We start from the raw sequence: 16,478 nt of genomic DNA on the forward strand, positions 1-16,478 counted from the left end.
GGTTGATAGATCGGCCCGACGAAACGAAGGGGTAGTTTGGCTTTAATCGATCCTGTAATCGCCGGCCCGACAGTTGGCCCTGGCTGCCTTTTTGTCGGCAGTTAGATGGATGGCGCCATTTACATTTTGTCAGTGCGACATGCGCTAACGTAACATAACGCTGCCGCTATCATATCTATCACACCCCCTGGACCGGTGCGCGCCGCGCCGGCCAGTCACCGGACTCGCTCACAGCCATAATCCCGTTTTATAATGGCCGGCGTTTTTCGCGACCGGTCCCGTGCCTCGACCGATATAATCACAGGAAAATTTTATAAATTACCAGCATTACCGGTGATTTTATTATAGTCGCAATTTCGATCGGTTTTCGGAATAATCGCGCCACCAGAACGCTTTCTCTCTCTCTCTCTCTCTCTCTCTCTCTCTCCCTCGCTCCCGTTCTGTCTCTTCTGGTACGATTTCACGGGCGGTTTCTTCGATTTTGACTCGGAGCCATCGATTTCACGGTCGACTTAAATACGAAGACGGTCTCGAAAGAATTTCCAGATCTGGAACGTGAAAGAGAGATGCAGGGAATGCGAGAAACTGTCCGAGGTAAGCCAATTGACAGATCTGTCAACATGGATGACACCTTCGACGAACGAGCCGACCAGGTGTATGCCGTCGAAGCGAGGAGACGATTCTGTCTGTCCGTATCCCCCTCCCTCTCTCTCTCTTTCTCTCTTTCTTTCTCTCTCGAGTCTTCGGCATCTGCCGGATAATACCGGGGATTATAGCAGGATAGCAAGCCCACTGACACTGGTTTTTCGGGCCGAGTATGCCTCCGCTCGATCCCGAGCCGTAAACAGATCGATCATCTTTCAAACGGTCGGAAGAGGAGCCCGGCGCGAGATGATATCGCCTGCGAATCCTCGGTTTTGCGGGCGACCCTAAACGCAAGACCTGAACGGAGATTATTCGACTCGCTTTCCCGGGATACGGTCGCGTTTCTTCGAACGAGATTTCCGGAACGGTCGAGAGCGTGTCGATATACGCCCGGCTTCGTTTATCCGCGCCTCGAAAATCCGGGATAACATCGCGACGACGACGACGGGGCCGATAAGCAAGAAATGCAACTCACCTCCCACGCGTAGCGGGGGTTGAAAGGCTCGCTAGCCCATTTCCCGAGGAACGGGCCGAACCTTGCACCCCGTGGAATGTCCTTCCTCGCTCGAACCTGAGGACCCCCGGGCGATGAACCTCCCACCTCGACTTCCGGCACAGGTGACACCCACTCGCGGCTCGGCTGCTCCTTCTGCTCCTGCTTCACCGCGTCCTCTGCGAAAGGCAAAGCTGTAGCCACCGCCAGACACCATAAACACTATCGTACACCGTGTTCGACTGCGCGTGTCAAGCATTGTAACACTAAACTGGCCGGTCAAATCACAAGCCTTTAACCCTTCTGTCGATCACCAGAATCTTGCAAGATATTCAACGACGTTACATTTTATTACCCCAATGCATATTTTTATGCCCCAAATGTGAATTTTATGCATTTAAAATGACACGGTGAAATTTAAAACAGTACACATATTATATGAATTTAAGAATACCAATATACTGCCACCAAGTTATTACAATAAAAATAAATTGCCTACTTGGCTCCTGTTTCTTGCCATTGATGCAGACAATTTTTCTTTCACATAAAGATGCCCGCAGCTTGTTGTTCAAACCATTATCCATAAATCGTCGTTCTTAACGTTCCGTCTTGGAGTTGTTCATGGAGTCGCTCTTTACACAATCCGACACAAGCAGTCGAACACTTTGCATAATAAACCTAATTAGCATACGATCCAAGGAAACAATAACACGGAGAACTACAAGAGCGCTGCTAGCAGCCACATCGTAATTTGGTAAATTAAATCCTCTCGATAACCGGCTCGCCCGCGATAACCTACTATTCTAATCCGGACAATTAAGCGCCACGTCTCGCGACAATTTACACCGTAATTCGTAACATTAACAGCCGCGGTTGACCCAGTATTCTAATTTACGCAATTAGCCGGCGCGATGACGTGGCAGCGGTTCTACTTTCTCGGAAAGAGAAAAAAATAAAATCCTTTTCACTTACGATAGGAGTCGGTCCTGTAAGCGTCCCGGGACCTGGAGTAGTCCTTGCGGTCGGTTTTCTCGTACTCCCAGGACTTCTCGTCCTCCCTGGACGATGCTCTGTGCTGATCCTTCTCGTAGCTCGGTTGCTTGTCCATGGCTGGCGAGTAGCCTCGCTGGTAAGCGGGCCTGGATTGAGGATTGTAGTCCTGCGGGACATCGTGGGCGTTGGTCGCGTGCAGGGCCTTCAAGTCCCTGTACACGGGGTTGCTGGCACCGCTGTTGCTGTTGCTGTTGCTGTTGCTGTTGCTGCCACCTCGAATCGACCCGTTCTCCTCCATTTCAGCGTTCTCACCGGCACCGGTGCCGACCGGCGTGCCAGACGTCGACTCGCCTTCGTCGCTGCTTCCTGGAACGAGAGATCGCATGATCAGAGGACTCAACTTCAAGACAAATCGGCTCCCGTTTCACCACCAGCGAAGCTGACACACATTAAACATCGGCCACCCGTCCCACTATCATCGACGGATAGCCCACCCACATCTCGGGAAACGAGATTATGCTCTCAACTTGAACGTTCAATTTACTCCGATTTGCCTCCAACCTGAATCGAACCGGCGAATGGTTTTTAAATCGCGTTCGATCTTCCGGAAAACGATGCTGCATTACAGTTCTGAATCCAACTTCCAGAACGCGGGGATCTCGATAGGAGAACAATGCGGCACCGGAATGATGGATTCCTAATTCTTTGATTTCTGATCGCTGAGATTCGAGAAACGCTTCTGTGGGGGATAGTTGGACTGAGCGATTTCAATTCTTATGTGGTACTAGAAAATCATAATTTTTGCGATTTTTAATCGTTTGTAGCTCTATGTTAACAGATTTCGATCACATTTTTAGTATATTTATAACTGACATGAGTCTACAAAATGTATATGTTAAATGTTGATTATAAGCCTGGATAGACCTAGTATTAACTGGGAAAAATGCTGTAGCAGCCTGAAAAGTAGGTACAATTTTGCGAATTTTTTCAGGCTAATATTGCAAGTAAATCAATGTATAGTTTATCGTAGTCAATGAACATATATTGTACAGTGCACACAAAAATTCCCAGCCAAATTCAGCTATCCATCTCTTGTGTACTCCAAATAAAATAGTTCCTAAGAAATAGACACAGACTTCCAGTTCAACAAGGTTTATGCATGAAACGGTTAGTTCAATTTGGCCCAAAATTTTTACCCGCACTCTCCAATTGGTACTCTTCAACTACAGTAATGAATGGATTCATTCTCTTGCATGGTTCGTCTCAGAAAAATTCCCGCCTATCACAAGACTATGGTTCTTCGTGCAAAAAGACTGTGTAGGTCGACAGTAAGTAAGGAATGGAGGCTGAAATGTATTGTTTCCTTTAAATCCGCAGTCTAGCTGTCGGACAGTTAGATTCGAAGGATCGGTACGAGCCGCGGAAGATGTTGCTCCGTCCCCGCAGTCTCCGAGGGGGACAGTGGGCGCGAGAGAAGTGGATGTCGGCGTGGAACGGTTTGTTTGCCGAGACCCCCGTCGTTTTTCCCGCACGAGGAGGCTGGACGAAATCCTAGGCACACAAGGACAAGTGGCAATCGAAGAACACTATCTCCTCGAGACCGCCGGTCGGTTTTCACAGTCACAAGCTCGGCGAGCGTGCGATGCGACACCCGAGCCGAGGATGTTTGACGCGATAAGCCGAGAATTTTATTGTCCCCCTCCCTCCCGGCCGAACCGTCGGTTTTTCGTGAAACGTCGCGATGCAACCGCACGTAGAGACTCGGGATTATTTCGGGGGAACGATCGACGAGCTCGTGCCACGTTTCATTCTCTACGTGCGACAATCTCGATCGCGGCCGGCGTGGTTCTCGAGAAACTTCGAGAGCCGTCGCGCGTAGAGTCCTCCGAATCTGGATTTGTTTGCATAACTCCGGACCGGATACGACGGGCCCTTCTAATACCAGGCGTTATCTTCGAATCGAAAGATATCCCGGCCGGTGGTATCGGCTATCTAAAAGCAAACTAGGAGGTTTGCGCTCTCGTCCGCGCAGTGACACGGAGACCTGCGACGATCCAGAGTCCTCTGCAAACAGGCTAAGCTCTCTGTGAATCCGCTAGGCTAAGCAAATTGCCGACAAACTCGCGCAGGTGTATCCGAGGAAGAGGAAGAGGGCACTCGCATTGTTGAACCTTTTACGATGTTCCGCAACCACCCTCTCTCTCTTTCTCTCGAAGTGAATCGAATCGACGACTCTCTCTCTCTCTCTCTCTCTCTCTCTCTCTCTCTCTGTTTTCCTCGAGCCACGGGATATCGCGGTTAGTGTAATAAAACCGTGGAAATTATCAATTTTACGGGGCCAGCTTCAATTCCGTTCTAACCGGGAGAGAAAGAACAAACAGTTGACGGATTAAGGATCCGCCGAGTTATGTGCGCGCGAACCAGTCGTAAAAGGAAACGGTGATCCCGAACAGAGAGCTAATCGACACGAAACGCGGAGACAGACGATAATAGTGATGCCGAGAGGGGGGGACGTGAGCACGTGAGCCCGCGGAGAATGATGCCTCCGGGGTAATCGGGAAATCGCGGGATCCTTTAAAAGAATAATCGTAAAGATAGCTCTCGACCGGCCGGGGGAGGGATATGGTCGGCGAGCATTCGGCCTCGATAAACGGATATCCGGATCGATTGAATAAACACCGTCGAGAAATAAAAAGCGGCAGCGGAACGAGTCGAGTGAATGACTACGTCGTTAGGACTTAGGAGGAGGACGTCTCCCCACCCGGATAGGACGCTCGATACAACAACAATATTTGGAAAACTCTCGACGCCCAGGGGTCTTTGACTCCTGTGGGACACAAGTGCTCCGACGTTTTCGTTCCCTTGACAGAGGCCACGAGTACTCGTTCAACCATACACGATATTATCCCCGATGATAGCGGCTCGAGAGGCTTCCGACGCGATTAGAGCTCGAGTGCTCCTCTCCCGCTTGCTAGAGAATCGAAACTCCCCGTGGGAAGAGACTAGGACTCCCACCTTTTTTGCCCGGTGGGCCCTTTCGCCCTCCGGTAAGCAGGTTGCCCCAATTAAAGCGTATTAACGCACTTGCGCCGGTTATTCGGCCCGTTTTTCTAACCCTAATCGCGCCGTCAGCCTGATTAATTGTCAGCTGAACACCGAGAGACATTGGGACTTTCCTTCGCGCAGGACCGAAGGCAACTGTACAATTTTATTCACCATTGGCATTCAATTTCATTCAATGATAGCGCGTTAATGCACCTTTGCTGATTATTAGGAGATAGCCTGATTGAGTTTCTTCCTAATAGCGCTATCTCTATGGTGGGATGATTCAATTTGAGTTACGGACAGAGGGACATCGAAACTACTCTTTAACGAGGCAACTGTACACATTTATTGTTATCGACGTCGACAATACTATAAATTGTACGCAAAAATTAGCATTTAATTTCCTCCAACGAATCGTCTAACGTGTCATCCAATAAATTCTAACCATAATACATAATAAGAATGTCGCTTACACTGCAGATAAGAAAAGAATTCAGTCAGAAATTCCAATATACTGAGCTACTACTTGATTTGCTCCTTCAAGTACATTAATTAGTAGACAGCGAATTTTATGCATTTGTAACAGTACCGGGTAGGTTCAATTCATAGAAATAAAAGAATAAAAAGAATTTAAGAACGTCAATATATTATCTGCAGCCTATTAAAACGATTAAAAGGAGAAAGACGCGATTGAATCATTTTTATTTTGCATAAGGATCCGCTGTCTATTAATTAGAGCTGTGCTCCGCACACTAGTGTGCCGCAGCACAGCGGTTGTGGGGCACTGATCTACATAGAGCTATTTTATTGTGTTTTTCATCTTATAAAAACATATATGTATTATTGTAATGTATGTATTTGCAGGCTTTTACTTGCGGTGTGCCAGGGAAGATAAAAGGTTGCGGAGCACTGAATTAGAGCATAGTTGGAGCAATAAACTCGTGCTACTTATTACAAGGACTATGTCTTCCGTTAGATTTTGAGTTTTGGTCTGTTGGTGTTGGACTCTGGGCGGAGTTCCGAGCAGTTTAATTAAGCAGGAATTAAGGAGCCAAGGAACTGGCGGGGAGATATTCCCCAGCGGATCCCGGAAAAGATAATTAAGCAAATTGCGAATCTATTCAGACGCGAGTAAACCGCATTTTTCCCGACCGCACAGGACATCCTGGCGATACGGGGATCCTGATGGAATAAGGCCCCGGTCCCCATTAACTCCTATCGTTCACCGAGAACGATTCCGTACGGGGAATCAAAGGTCTCTTTATCTCCAGGTCTAATTAGAATAGCGCGTCACGAGTGCGATCGAATCTACTGAAAACTAGCATCTCGATTCGTGTATTCGAACGCGTATAAAAGCGAGCGATAACGCCTATCATCGCGCCACGGAATTAGATAGAAAACCAAATTAGACACAGAAACGAATCCTCGCAGATTGTACTCCGGATAGGCTGCGGTTCAGCTTCCTTTTGCCACGAGTCTCTCGATTCGAACAGTCCCAATGAACTCTCCGAGCGAAATACTCGTCAAAAAAAGAAAAAAAGAAAAAGAAAGCCACTCCGGCCACGGCCACGATACGATCTACAGCGAATCGATTAAAAACGATCGTCTCTAATCAGAACGGAATACGATCGAAATAGATACGGAATGAATGCGAAAGCTCGCGGTATCGATGTTATTTCCTGCAGCGTGACATAAACATTTTATCGGGCGCACTTCACCTTCGATCGTCTGTAGCCATAATTCGTTTTCTTTCTCGATCCGAGTAATCGTCGATGGTGTGAAAATCGTAATACGTACACGCCACTCGAAATCAGTAGCTTATCGAACTTACCGTTCATCTTGTAATCGACCATGGGCCGCGACAGATCGAGACAGTTCATCTGTGATCGAGAAGAGGGAGAGAGAGAGAGAGAGAGACAGTCCAAAGAATCTTGCAAAGGAGGTTAACACTGTCCACACATGGTCGCAGGAGTCACAAGGAGTCTCACACGTGAACACACTGGACGGCGGGCGACGGGATCGCGGTAAATCGCGTGCTGATCGTGTCCATGATCCGCGGATCGATACGCATGATCGTCCGGAGACGACGCGATAAAGATTCCCGGCGGGGGGTAAGTGCGAGCACAACGGTGATCGCAGGGGGCAGACGCGAGCGGGATTCGAAGCGGAATGCGGCGCGGTGCGGAACGGAATGTGTGGACCGCTTCGCGGCGCAGGCCCGGCGAAGACGCGATCGAAATAAGAAACGGATAACGGGAAGAGCGCTGCTCCGTGTCAGCTGGCTCTTGGCAGACTAGAGGATCCGAAATCTGTTGAGAAGAGGATGGCACGACGAGGGCTCCCGAGGGAAGCCAGGGACGATCCACGGGGTGTGGCGGAGCCGCTTCCATCGAGACCTCTGGTTGGCCCACGGGCGGAGCAACCCCTATCGCATTCGGATCCCCACCAGTCCCGCACAGCATCCCTCGAAAGTGCGAGCGAGACCGAGAGAACGAGACAAGAGACCGAGTTACACTGGTGGAGGAACCCAACTGCGAGCTCTCCCTCTCTCTCTCTCTCTCACTCTCTCTCTCTCTCTCTCTCGCTCGCTCTCTCTCCCTCTCTCCTTCTCTCTTTCCTTCTCGGTCTAGAAGAGAGTCTCTCGCGGAGAGAACGACCGCAGGGGTGGGGACACGAGGAATCAGAAAACGTGACACTGATAACGAACGGAACGCGGCGGTGGTTGAACGTCAAAGATCGGCCCTCGACTCGACAACGATCCAACACTGGGAAAAAATCCTTTGTGCGACGGGCACCGAGGGTGATCGATCGAGAATATATTGACTGAGGATCTCTGGGGCTAACTACCCGTTGATCGGTTTCTAAATGGCACGACGTATTTTTAACTCCTTAACCCCTTGCACTATAATATCGAGTCACACTTTCGATCAACATTCCGAACAAAATCTGCTAAAAATTTATCTTATTAATCCCTTCAAATTGGTCAAAATTGATCCTTGCCCGGATATTGTTAAATTATGTTGGAAGCGATATTAAGCCGTCTTTAACGTGTTTAGAAGTTCAAATGTTTCAAGTCTTTTCGACTTTTTGGAAGAAAAAGTAAAATCGTATAAGAAAATAATGAAGAGGGTTGTGATGGTCATAGCTTCACTCTCTGATATGAGCTGATAATATATTGTAGGATTTTTCTTCATGAAGTAACACATTGCATGTAGACAATTTTATAAATCTATTACAAAAGACGCTGAAACACAATTCAGTGAAAAGACGACAGTGGTGCACTCTCGTTATTAGCTTGCAGAATTTTATGACAAAACTCCTATCTTTACAGACGGTATCGCAAAAATTAAGGGACAAAATTTCTTTAGTCGATTGGAAAAGTACTTCTGACAAACATGAATCAAATACACGTAAGTATGCATGCTTTACTGTATTCTGTACATATGTTGCCATGTCAGTCACATATGACTGATAGTGATTTTTGACTAGGTTTAGACATTCATTTTGATTGTGACATATCCAGATAAACCGAATTTTATTAAGATCTTTAGAACTCGAAAGAGTTAAAACAGCATCCCCTATAATACATTTAAAATTTCTAGTTTCGCTTTCATTAATTAAATTACTCTGACTTTAAGAGAATCTCTGGGAATGATATTTGGCACTTAACGTGTTAAAAATGTTCACAGCAGAATCGAAAGAAAACGGAAACTTTCCGGGCTTTCCCCAGCAAGGCAGAAGAGGCAGGCAATGCTGTCGAGAAGAGGTCAAATGTCAGGGTGTGAAAAATTTTTTTCCACCGGCCGAACCCTCGATCGAGAGAAGTGCTCCAGAAAGTATGGCAGTCGGCGCGGACCCCACGCGGAGTCAGGGTCAGTGGAACAACCATCGAAATCTTTATTGGACAGGCTCGGTCACCTTTTTCTTCGGAAAGTAGCTGTCACGAGCCTGTCTAGATTTCTCTCCGCGACCGCCGTTCACAATTCATTGCGGTCTGGTCGCGTCACTCTTGACTTCGGAGTCAATTCGAAGGAGTAGAATTTCGAAAAACGCCTTTTCCACCGCTTTGAATGCCGTCCAACGGAAAACGCGTAACCGAAACTGCAGCTAGGTCGTTGCGGTTTCGTCCGTTTTATAAAAACACGGCTGCACGGCCGTTCGATTATTCGCGATTCCACGAAAAGAGAGAATCGTGGCTCGAATTTCTCGGAGCCTGTAAATCGCGAGGGAGAGAAACGGTCGCGAATAATAAGCGGCCGGGAAATCGCCGAAACAAATCTTCATTTCTTACCTTGAAAATCGAGTCGGGGGGGGGGGGGGGGGGGAAAGGTTGCGGGGGCGACAGCGTGTTTCAGAGGCAGGAAGACATGTGTCGCGTACAGTTATATCGTTCTTTATGGCCGGCAATGTCGGTGCCCTTCGTTCATTCAACGCGAACGTCGTCCGCGCGATATTTGGCCAGGGGGTTGATTTACACCCGCATAAAAACGTCCTCGCGCCCTCCGATGTAGATCCCACCTCCTCCGTCGAGCTTTCGCGAAATCGCGAACTTTGACAAATGGCGGACGCGGTTCTGATTTCGAACTTTCAGAGATATCCGGACCAGAACAAAATTTGAGAGCAAAATCTGAACAAAATCCGTATCGCTCTCAATTATCCATTATTAGCCTGCATACGTTCTTTGGGGTAAAAATTAACCCCTTCCCTCATAATAACAACTCGGACTTATAACGATTAGACACTTAAAATCTGGAGCATTCTTAAAATTTTGTAATAAATTGCACCTATTTTATGCGAATGGCTGACAGTGTGTGGGGGTCTAGGAGGATCGAGATGTTGGTCATTGGGGAAGCATACTCGAATAAAGCGGCACCTTGACACAGGCTGCGTGCACAGGCTGGTTCTCGGCTTGCCAGGCGTTCTGGCCGAGAACGGGGTGATCGATTCGGGGACGCGGGACGTCGACGTCGACGTCGGGCGTCGTCGATGACGGCGATGGCGGAGGGGTAATAAATAACGGGAGTATCAAAGGGTTATCAGATCTAAGCAGAGCTTCTAGGTCTAGCGTAACTTCTGACACGTAGAGTGACGATGCCGTAATGTCGGTGGCAAAGTGTGCGCATGTGGGGTGTGAGAGAGAGTCCTAGGGGTGGCCAGGAGAAGGTAGAAGGGAGGGGGAGGCGCGAAGCTATTAAACTGACAGAAACACTTGCCACCCCCTCCTCTGACCCAGCCACCCCCTCACGACCGTCGACTCTCTCTCTCTCTCTCTCTCTCTCTCTCTCTTTCTCTCTCTCCATGCCATCCCTTACTCTCGGAAAGCCCTTCGTCCCTTACTGCAACAGCGGTGGTTATTAATATTTTTCACACCCCCGAAAATTGTCTCCTGTGTGCCCGTCGAGCCCGGCAACTTTCGCACCAACGGAGAAGCAATTTTACAGGCGTGTCACCGCCTGTCGCTTGTCAACAAGCCGACGACAAGATACACGGGGATGTGTCCGAGGGCCATTGTTCGCTGCGACCTTTTCTACGGCGGATTCCTCCATTAAAATTCCCGAAATCGAAGGGTTGCAGCCTGTGCAAAAACTTTACGGTGCAATTTCATCCAAGGTCGCGTCGTCTGATACACACTTCAATATTAGGGAAATGATAAAATAATGAAGGGTCTATCGATTTATTATTTACAGAAATAGCTACTCTATTCAATACGTTGGAATACATGGGATTTATTGAACCAGATTTAGAAATGATTTTCGACTAATACAGTTATTGTCAACGTACCAAATTTGGTTAGATTCTGCAAAATGCAAAATCATCATACATCGTAACTTTTCAGTTTTTGTTTCATTGAATGAACTACTTTGATTTTATAGAATTTTTTAGGTTACTGGGCTTGCAATCGAAGTATTAAACAGATATAAACAACTGTGCAATAGAAATGATCTTTGCGTCGGTACAAAGGACTAATGCTATCCGCGCGATCTCAAGAAACAATTTCGGTCTCGTTCATCGGGGATTGTAGTTGAGATGGTCGGAGGCTAACGAATTCCGATGCGTATGCAGATGGGACAGAAGTTCGTATGGGGTGGCAGGACGAAGAGGCTCTCGAGGCGGGCCAGGATCAAGGAGTTCGATCGAACGAGGCCTCGTCTCTCATCAGCGGAATTCGTCGACCGTTAACGGTCCAGAGAACAGAAAGAAGTAGCTCGCGCGCGACGAGCGTGGAACGGCCTCGTCGACGAAGGAAGAAGAAAGGAGTCGGTCCTCGATGCCGATCAAACAATCAGGCTGCTGCTCGAGTGGTCTTCCAAGAGAGTCCGCGTAGTCGACTTCTTGATCTACCCCAAAGCGATTCGCGCGTCGACAAAGACGGGATACCGGGAGAGAGAGAGAGAGAGAGATCGAAAGGAGAGACGTCGTTGAGAGCGATGAAGAAGAGAGACAGAGAGGGGCGGAGGGTAGAAGAGAGGAATAATCATTCGAACGCGATACGCTAGGTGAAAAGGATCGGGAGACGTGCGTGTCCGTGAATGCCTTGTCCCGTGTGCCCTCGGTACACGTTGCTGGCCTTTGGCAACGGGGGCACACGTATGTCCGTGAGTGCCGAGTGCCCGAAATAGCGATTGGTGAATCCATGTACGGCTGGAGTCGCCTCAACGGTCGTGACGGGAGTCTATAATTTGTGTTCGAGTCGAGTTGGTTCTCCGCGTTGTGTACGCACACGCGTTCGCCTGGCTTTCGTTGCGCTGCCCTCTAATGCGCCATTGAGAGCCACGTTGATGTGGCATAAGTAGTCGGGCGCAGAAGAAAGAAACCGCGCGCGCTCGCGCGGAGTGAGCGAGAGAGAGAGAGAGAAAGAGAGAGAGAGAGAGAGAGAGGGAGAGAGAGAGAGAAACGAAAGGAGAGAGATCGTGCGCGCGAGGCTCTCTCCATGAGACTCAGGAGCACCGCCCTCCTGCCTCGAGGAACTTGAGACGCGATTGTTGTGCGCCGCGTGCACACCGTGTACCAGAAAGCATTGTCCCTCGTTAGAGGCCACCGGAAGTCACCGGAAGACGATCAACTAACGGAAGACCCTGTACCAAGGGGCTCCTCCTGCCCCACGACGCGCCCCTCTTTCTTTCTTTCTTTTTTTTTTCTTTCTTTCTGTCGGACAGACTTTGCAGCTTGTCTACACGGGACCCCCCTGTCACTCCCCCCGCGGAGATACGTTCCTTTCGACTTAACGATTTTTAAACGCGTGATCGCGAACTAAGACGACACGATTCTACGCCCCGCGGCACGATTTTATCAGCCCTCTTCTCTGTCCGCTCCGCACTTCTAGCTTTCCGGGGGCCTGAAGCGCGTTGAACCGTTCCACGACTGCCAGAGGACTTCTAGTGTAGCTAACTTACGGTAGGACCAATGGTAAACCGGTTAATACTCGAGCTCAAAAATCTTCTTTTCTTTCACTACAACGAGCGGAATCACGCCAGCAATCAGGACACGTTCAGATTCCTTTTCTCCATTACATGTGACTGTTGCAATTTCAAGTGTTTTTACCCCCAAAAATAATATAGCTCAAATGCAAATAGATATGCAAAAACCCAATCGAAAGCAGTGTTGCGATTTCCTTCAGAAAGTTCGGAGAAAGGGACCAAAAAAATCATGCGAAACACATAAATACCTCCATAAAAGCCTGAGTCGTCCCTAGATTGCGAACTTCTCCCATTCGAAAGCACACAATCTACTAAAGGAATTACAGTTTTGTCTGTTGAGGCTTTCGGGTGTAAGCCGTGTCCTGAAAGAAGAGATTTCCCAACGTTTCGCCAGCATTGCAACTAGCTTCATCAGGGGGTCTGGAGACACACTGATACTACTGGAATTACTAAAGGAATTACTGTCCTATCCAGCCTAGTTCCCGAGATACCCCAAAGATCAGATTTAGAACGTTTTCACCCCCTAGACACGGAGCATTACGGAACATTCTTCAGCCAACTATATGATATAAATAAAATTGAACGTGTTAGACTCAGGCAATGTTCTTCAATTTATACAAAGGGTGGTGATATGCCGCATCCAACGATCCACGAGTTGAAAGACGCGAGGCGAGGATTATCAGCGCGTGCACGTAGGAGGATACCGTTTTACGTAATTGCAGGCTCGCGCACGAAGGTGGTTTTCGCCTGACGGAGGATCCGTGTCAGGGGGTCAAGATCGGCGGGAGGAACGTAGCAGAAGATCCAGATGCGGCCGATAGAATTGTGGCACGCGAGCGACCGGAACCGACCGAAGTAGGGAAAATCCGGTACACATTGGGCCCTCGTGCTCGTGCAACACCCTCGCGTTGCAAGGTCTTGTGGTAGGCTCTTTCCAGCCTGTTTCTCTCGTCTGGCGCTCGCATCCCGACATCCCTACCGAACCTCAACAATCGTTTCTTTCCTTTTGGCAGAGGCGAACGATATTATACGCGTTTTCGCAGTCGCTCGACCGGTCTTCAATTTTTCATTAGATGACCCGAGGAGCTGATGGAGGGGGAGAACGGGGGCGATGGTATATTGATTTTCCGTGAGGTTACAAAGGCCGGGCTCATAATTTCGCGCAAAAGTAACAAAATTATTGGCTCGGTGCGCGCATTGTTATCGACAAACAGCGGTCGGGCTGGTCAAAATTCATTGGTAAATTAAACGTTCCGGCGTACGTCATTCGGCGAACGCCGCGGCACGGCAGGACGCGGGATTAATTTAGGAAGGTTTGCGCATCAAGTTTACATCGCGGAGCGGAAACAACGCGCCGCGCGACTCGTCGTAAGCGCGTCGAAACGCGCGGCGGTGGACAGACCGGAGCAGCACATTGGAGAACAGTGGCCGCGGCCACGGCCGCTGCTCGGCCGAACGAAAAGTGGGAGAAAGAGAAAAGGGAGGAGGCAATAGCGAGAATCAACAGCGATATACGCCGTAATATCGGCGCAACAAAGTGCAAGCTTATTGGAAAACGCGTGGCGGCCGAGCGAGCGCGTGCTGCTGCTGCGGCCAGGAAGCCCAGGACAGCGTGCAAATATTGATGCATTAACAATGCAGGCTAATTATGTTTTGGTTCGGGCACGCTGTTCCCTGTCGAGGACGGTGCGGCGATGACGATACAACCCCGCTGCCGCTGCTGCTCGTGCTGCTAGTGCTGCTACCGGTGCTGGTGGTTGAAATTTGCGGTGCCCACCAGCACGGCCATTTCGCCATTGTGATCCGGACTTCAGCAAACAGCCTCCGGGTGGCTCGCAGGCGTAACCCGCCGTTAAATTAATTTTATCTCATGTCCGACATTAATTTTCTACGGACCGCTGCCGGGCTCGGTCTATCTCGGCCGCCCCTCTCTCTCTCTCTCTCTCTCTCGCCTCCGACGCGAGCCCTTTCGAAAATTCTCGCCACCGTTCGACAACTTTCCGTTCGATCAAACTCTCCTACAAAAATACAGCAGCTACTCGCTCCGTTGCACCAGAATTTTAGGCGAGGTTCGAGGTTTTCGCAATGTACGCAATGTCCAATCGATCGCATAAGATTTCCCACCTCTTCCGCTATCGAACTCGAGCTGCAATCGATGTGCACATTCAAGTAGAAAGACGCGATCGCGAAGCAATCAGCGAGAATCTACTGTACACTTTCTATCGAATGTACGTTAGAGTTCATCGAAGCGCGAGTCTTCAGAGAAGAAAAATAATCCGCGTTCGCCTCCGGGCGAATGGTAATCGGACCGATTAGACTCTAATTAGATTCGCATCGCATCGAGCTCCGGGCTGTTTAAACGAGCCACGCGTCGTCCTCAACGAATTCTCGACGAGCTCTTCTCGGCTGCGAGAACCGAAGATCGAAGGGCAAAACCCCTGCGGATATCAGCCCTTAACGGGAGGCAAGCTGCGCAAGGGTAGAGCCCGAAGGAAGGGGAACAGATGTTTTTGAGCGCGAGCTAACATCGTAATCTATGTTCCGCAACATCGTAATTAAGGAAAAATGGAAGGCCCCCGCCTGATCTTCCTCCGCACACCTCGCCGTGCTCTTCCGTTCGACCCTCGGACACCATTCTTAACTGTTTCATCGAGTATTAATACTATTTCCTTCGAGCAAGCTATAGCAAAAGGAAACTCAAAAATTTTTCAAATAATGATGTTGAAAGAGATTATTCAATCTTTTCAATAACGGTGAATATAAAAATGGAGCTTAAAAATGTTCTTAAAAAAGAAAAAGGAAGATAAAAATCGTTTTTTAAATAATGATACAGGAACAGTATTTCGAGATTTGGAATATTGCATAGGTGGATATACTCTAAACATTGGTTCCTTCAACAATTTTTTAATTCTCCTAATAGCACATTTGGACCTCGTTTGAAACAGATCAATTTACCACAGCCATTTCCCTAGATGGACGCAAATCACCTGAAAAATCTCGCCCCGTAAAGGGTGCTAATTGACTTTGCCGAAGATTAAATAGCGTTCTCTCTTATCCAAACGGCGCGAAGGCGACTCGCACCGCTCCGAGAGGAATCGATCGGGTTCAATTTTCTCGAGCCTCCCGACACGATAAATCGCGGCGGGAAAGAATCGAATCTGGCCGGTCGGATCTCACGCGCCGATCGTAAACAAGGGCAACAATGCTCCGCTGACCGTCCCTCGGCGTTTGCTCCCGCATTCACGCATCCCTTACGCTCGGACCGGTGCCGTTTCGAATCGGCGGGATCGTGGCGCGCGAGATAAAGCGGATTCGAAAGTTTAAATCTTCGGCCAGCCCGTGGCCTGACTTCCCCAAAGAGCAGCGAGAGGGTGGCGAGCAAGAAAAGCACGGAGCTGCAGAGGGTGGCCACTTCTCGCCGAGACACAGATACGATCTGACCGTTTACCGCCCCCGTTCGGCCAAGTCTTCACGACGAATGGAAATACGAGAAACCGTGAAGTAGGGCTGCCGTTTCACCGACGAGGATCGTCCCTGTCCCTCTATTTTTTTTTTCCCTCGAAATCCTAGGACACCAGCCGGTTCGCCACGAAATCACGACTTCTGATTGATATCGCTGTTTTTTTAACCGTGGCTATCATTATTTATCGGACGGCGACGTGCCCGAGAACGCGTTAGCGTAAACAGAACCTATCTGGAGGATCTACCGTAATTTCCGCGGAAATCGACTCATCCGATAGATAACCGGCGGGCATCCTTATCGATCCTCCAATTACATCCTCGAGATAACGGGAGTCGGATGAAAATTTCTTTCTTCTTATTTCGTGATCTTAACTCATCTACTCGTGCTTATCATAAACGCATAAAATCGAGAGATAACGAAG

General features: G+C 48.9%; 1 protein-coding gene across 3 annotated transcripts in view; it reads right to left on the reverse strand.

Moving 5' to 3' along the window:
* Positions 1-16,478, reverse strand: part of LOC143359717 (transcription factor hamlet) — a 78,084-nt gene that overhangs the window by 29,079 nt on the left and 32,527 nt on the right. For 2 of the 3 annotated variants that reach the window (XM_076797865.1, XM_076797863.1), the window contains exons 1-3: positions 7,008-7,117; positions 2,111-2,497; positions 1,121-1,317 (exon numbers count right to left, since the gene is read on the reverse strand). In XM_076797865.1, the coding sequence (XP_076653980.1) occupies positions 1,121-1,317; positions 2,111-2,497; positions 7,008-7,056 (633 nt within the window). In that variant the 5' untranslated portion in view covers positions 7,057-7,117. Of the gene's footprint in view, positions 1-1,120; positions 1,318-2,110; positions 2,498-7,007; positions 7,118-16,478 lie in introns of those variants that run through there. The other variant, XM_076797864.1, reaches the window with a different exon arrangement.

This window comes from Halictus rubicundus, chromosome 12 (genome assembly GCF_050948215.1).
Source record: "Halictus rubicundus isolate RS-2024b chromosome 12, iyHalRubi1_principal, whole genome shotgun sequence".
Classification (NCBI taxonomy): Eukaryota; Metazoa; Arthropoda; class Insecta; order Hymenoptera; family Halictidae; genus Halictus; species Halictus rubicundus.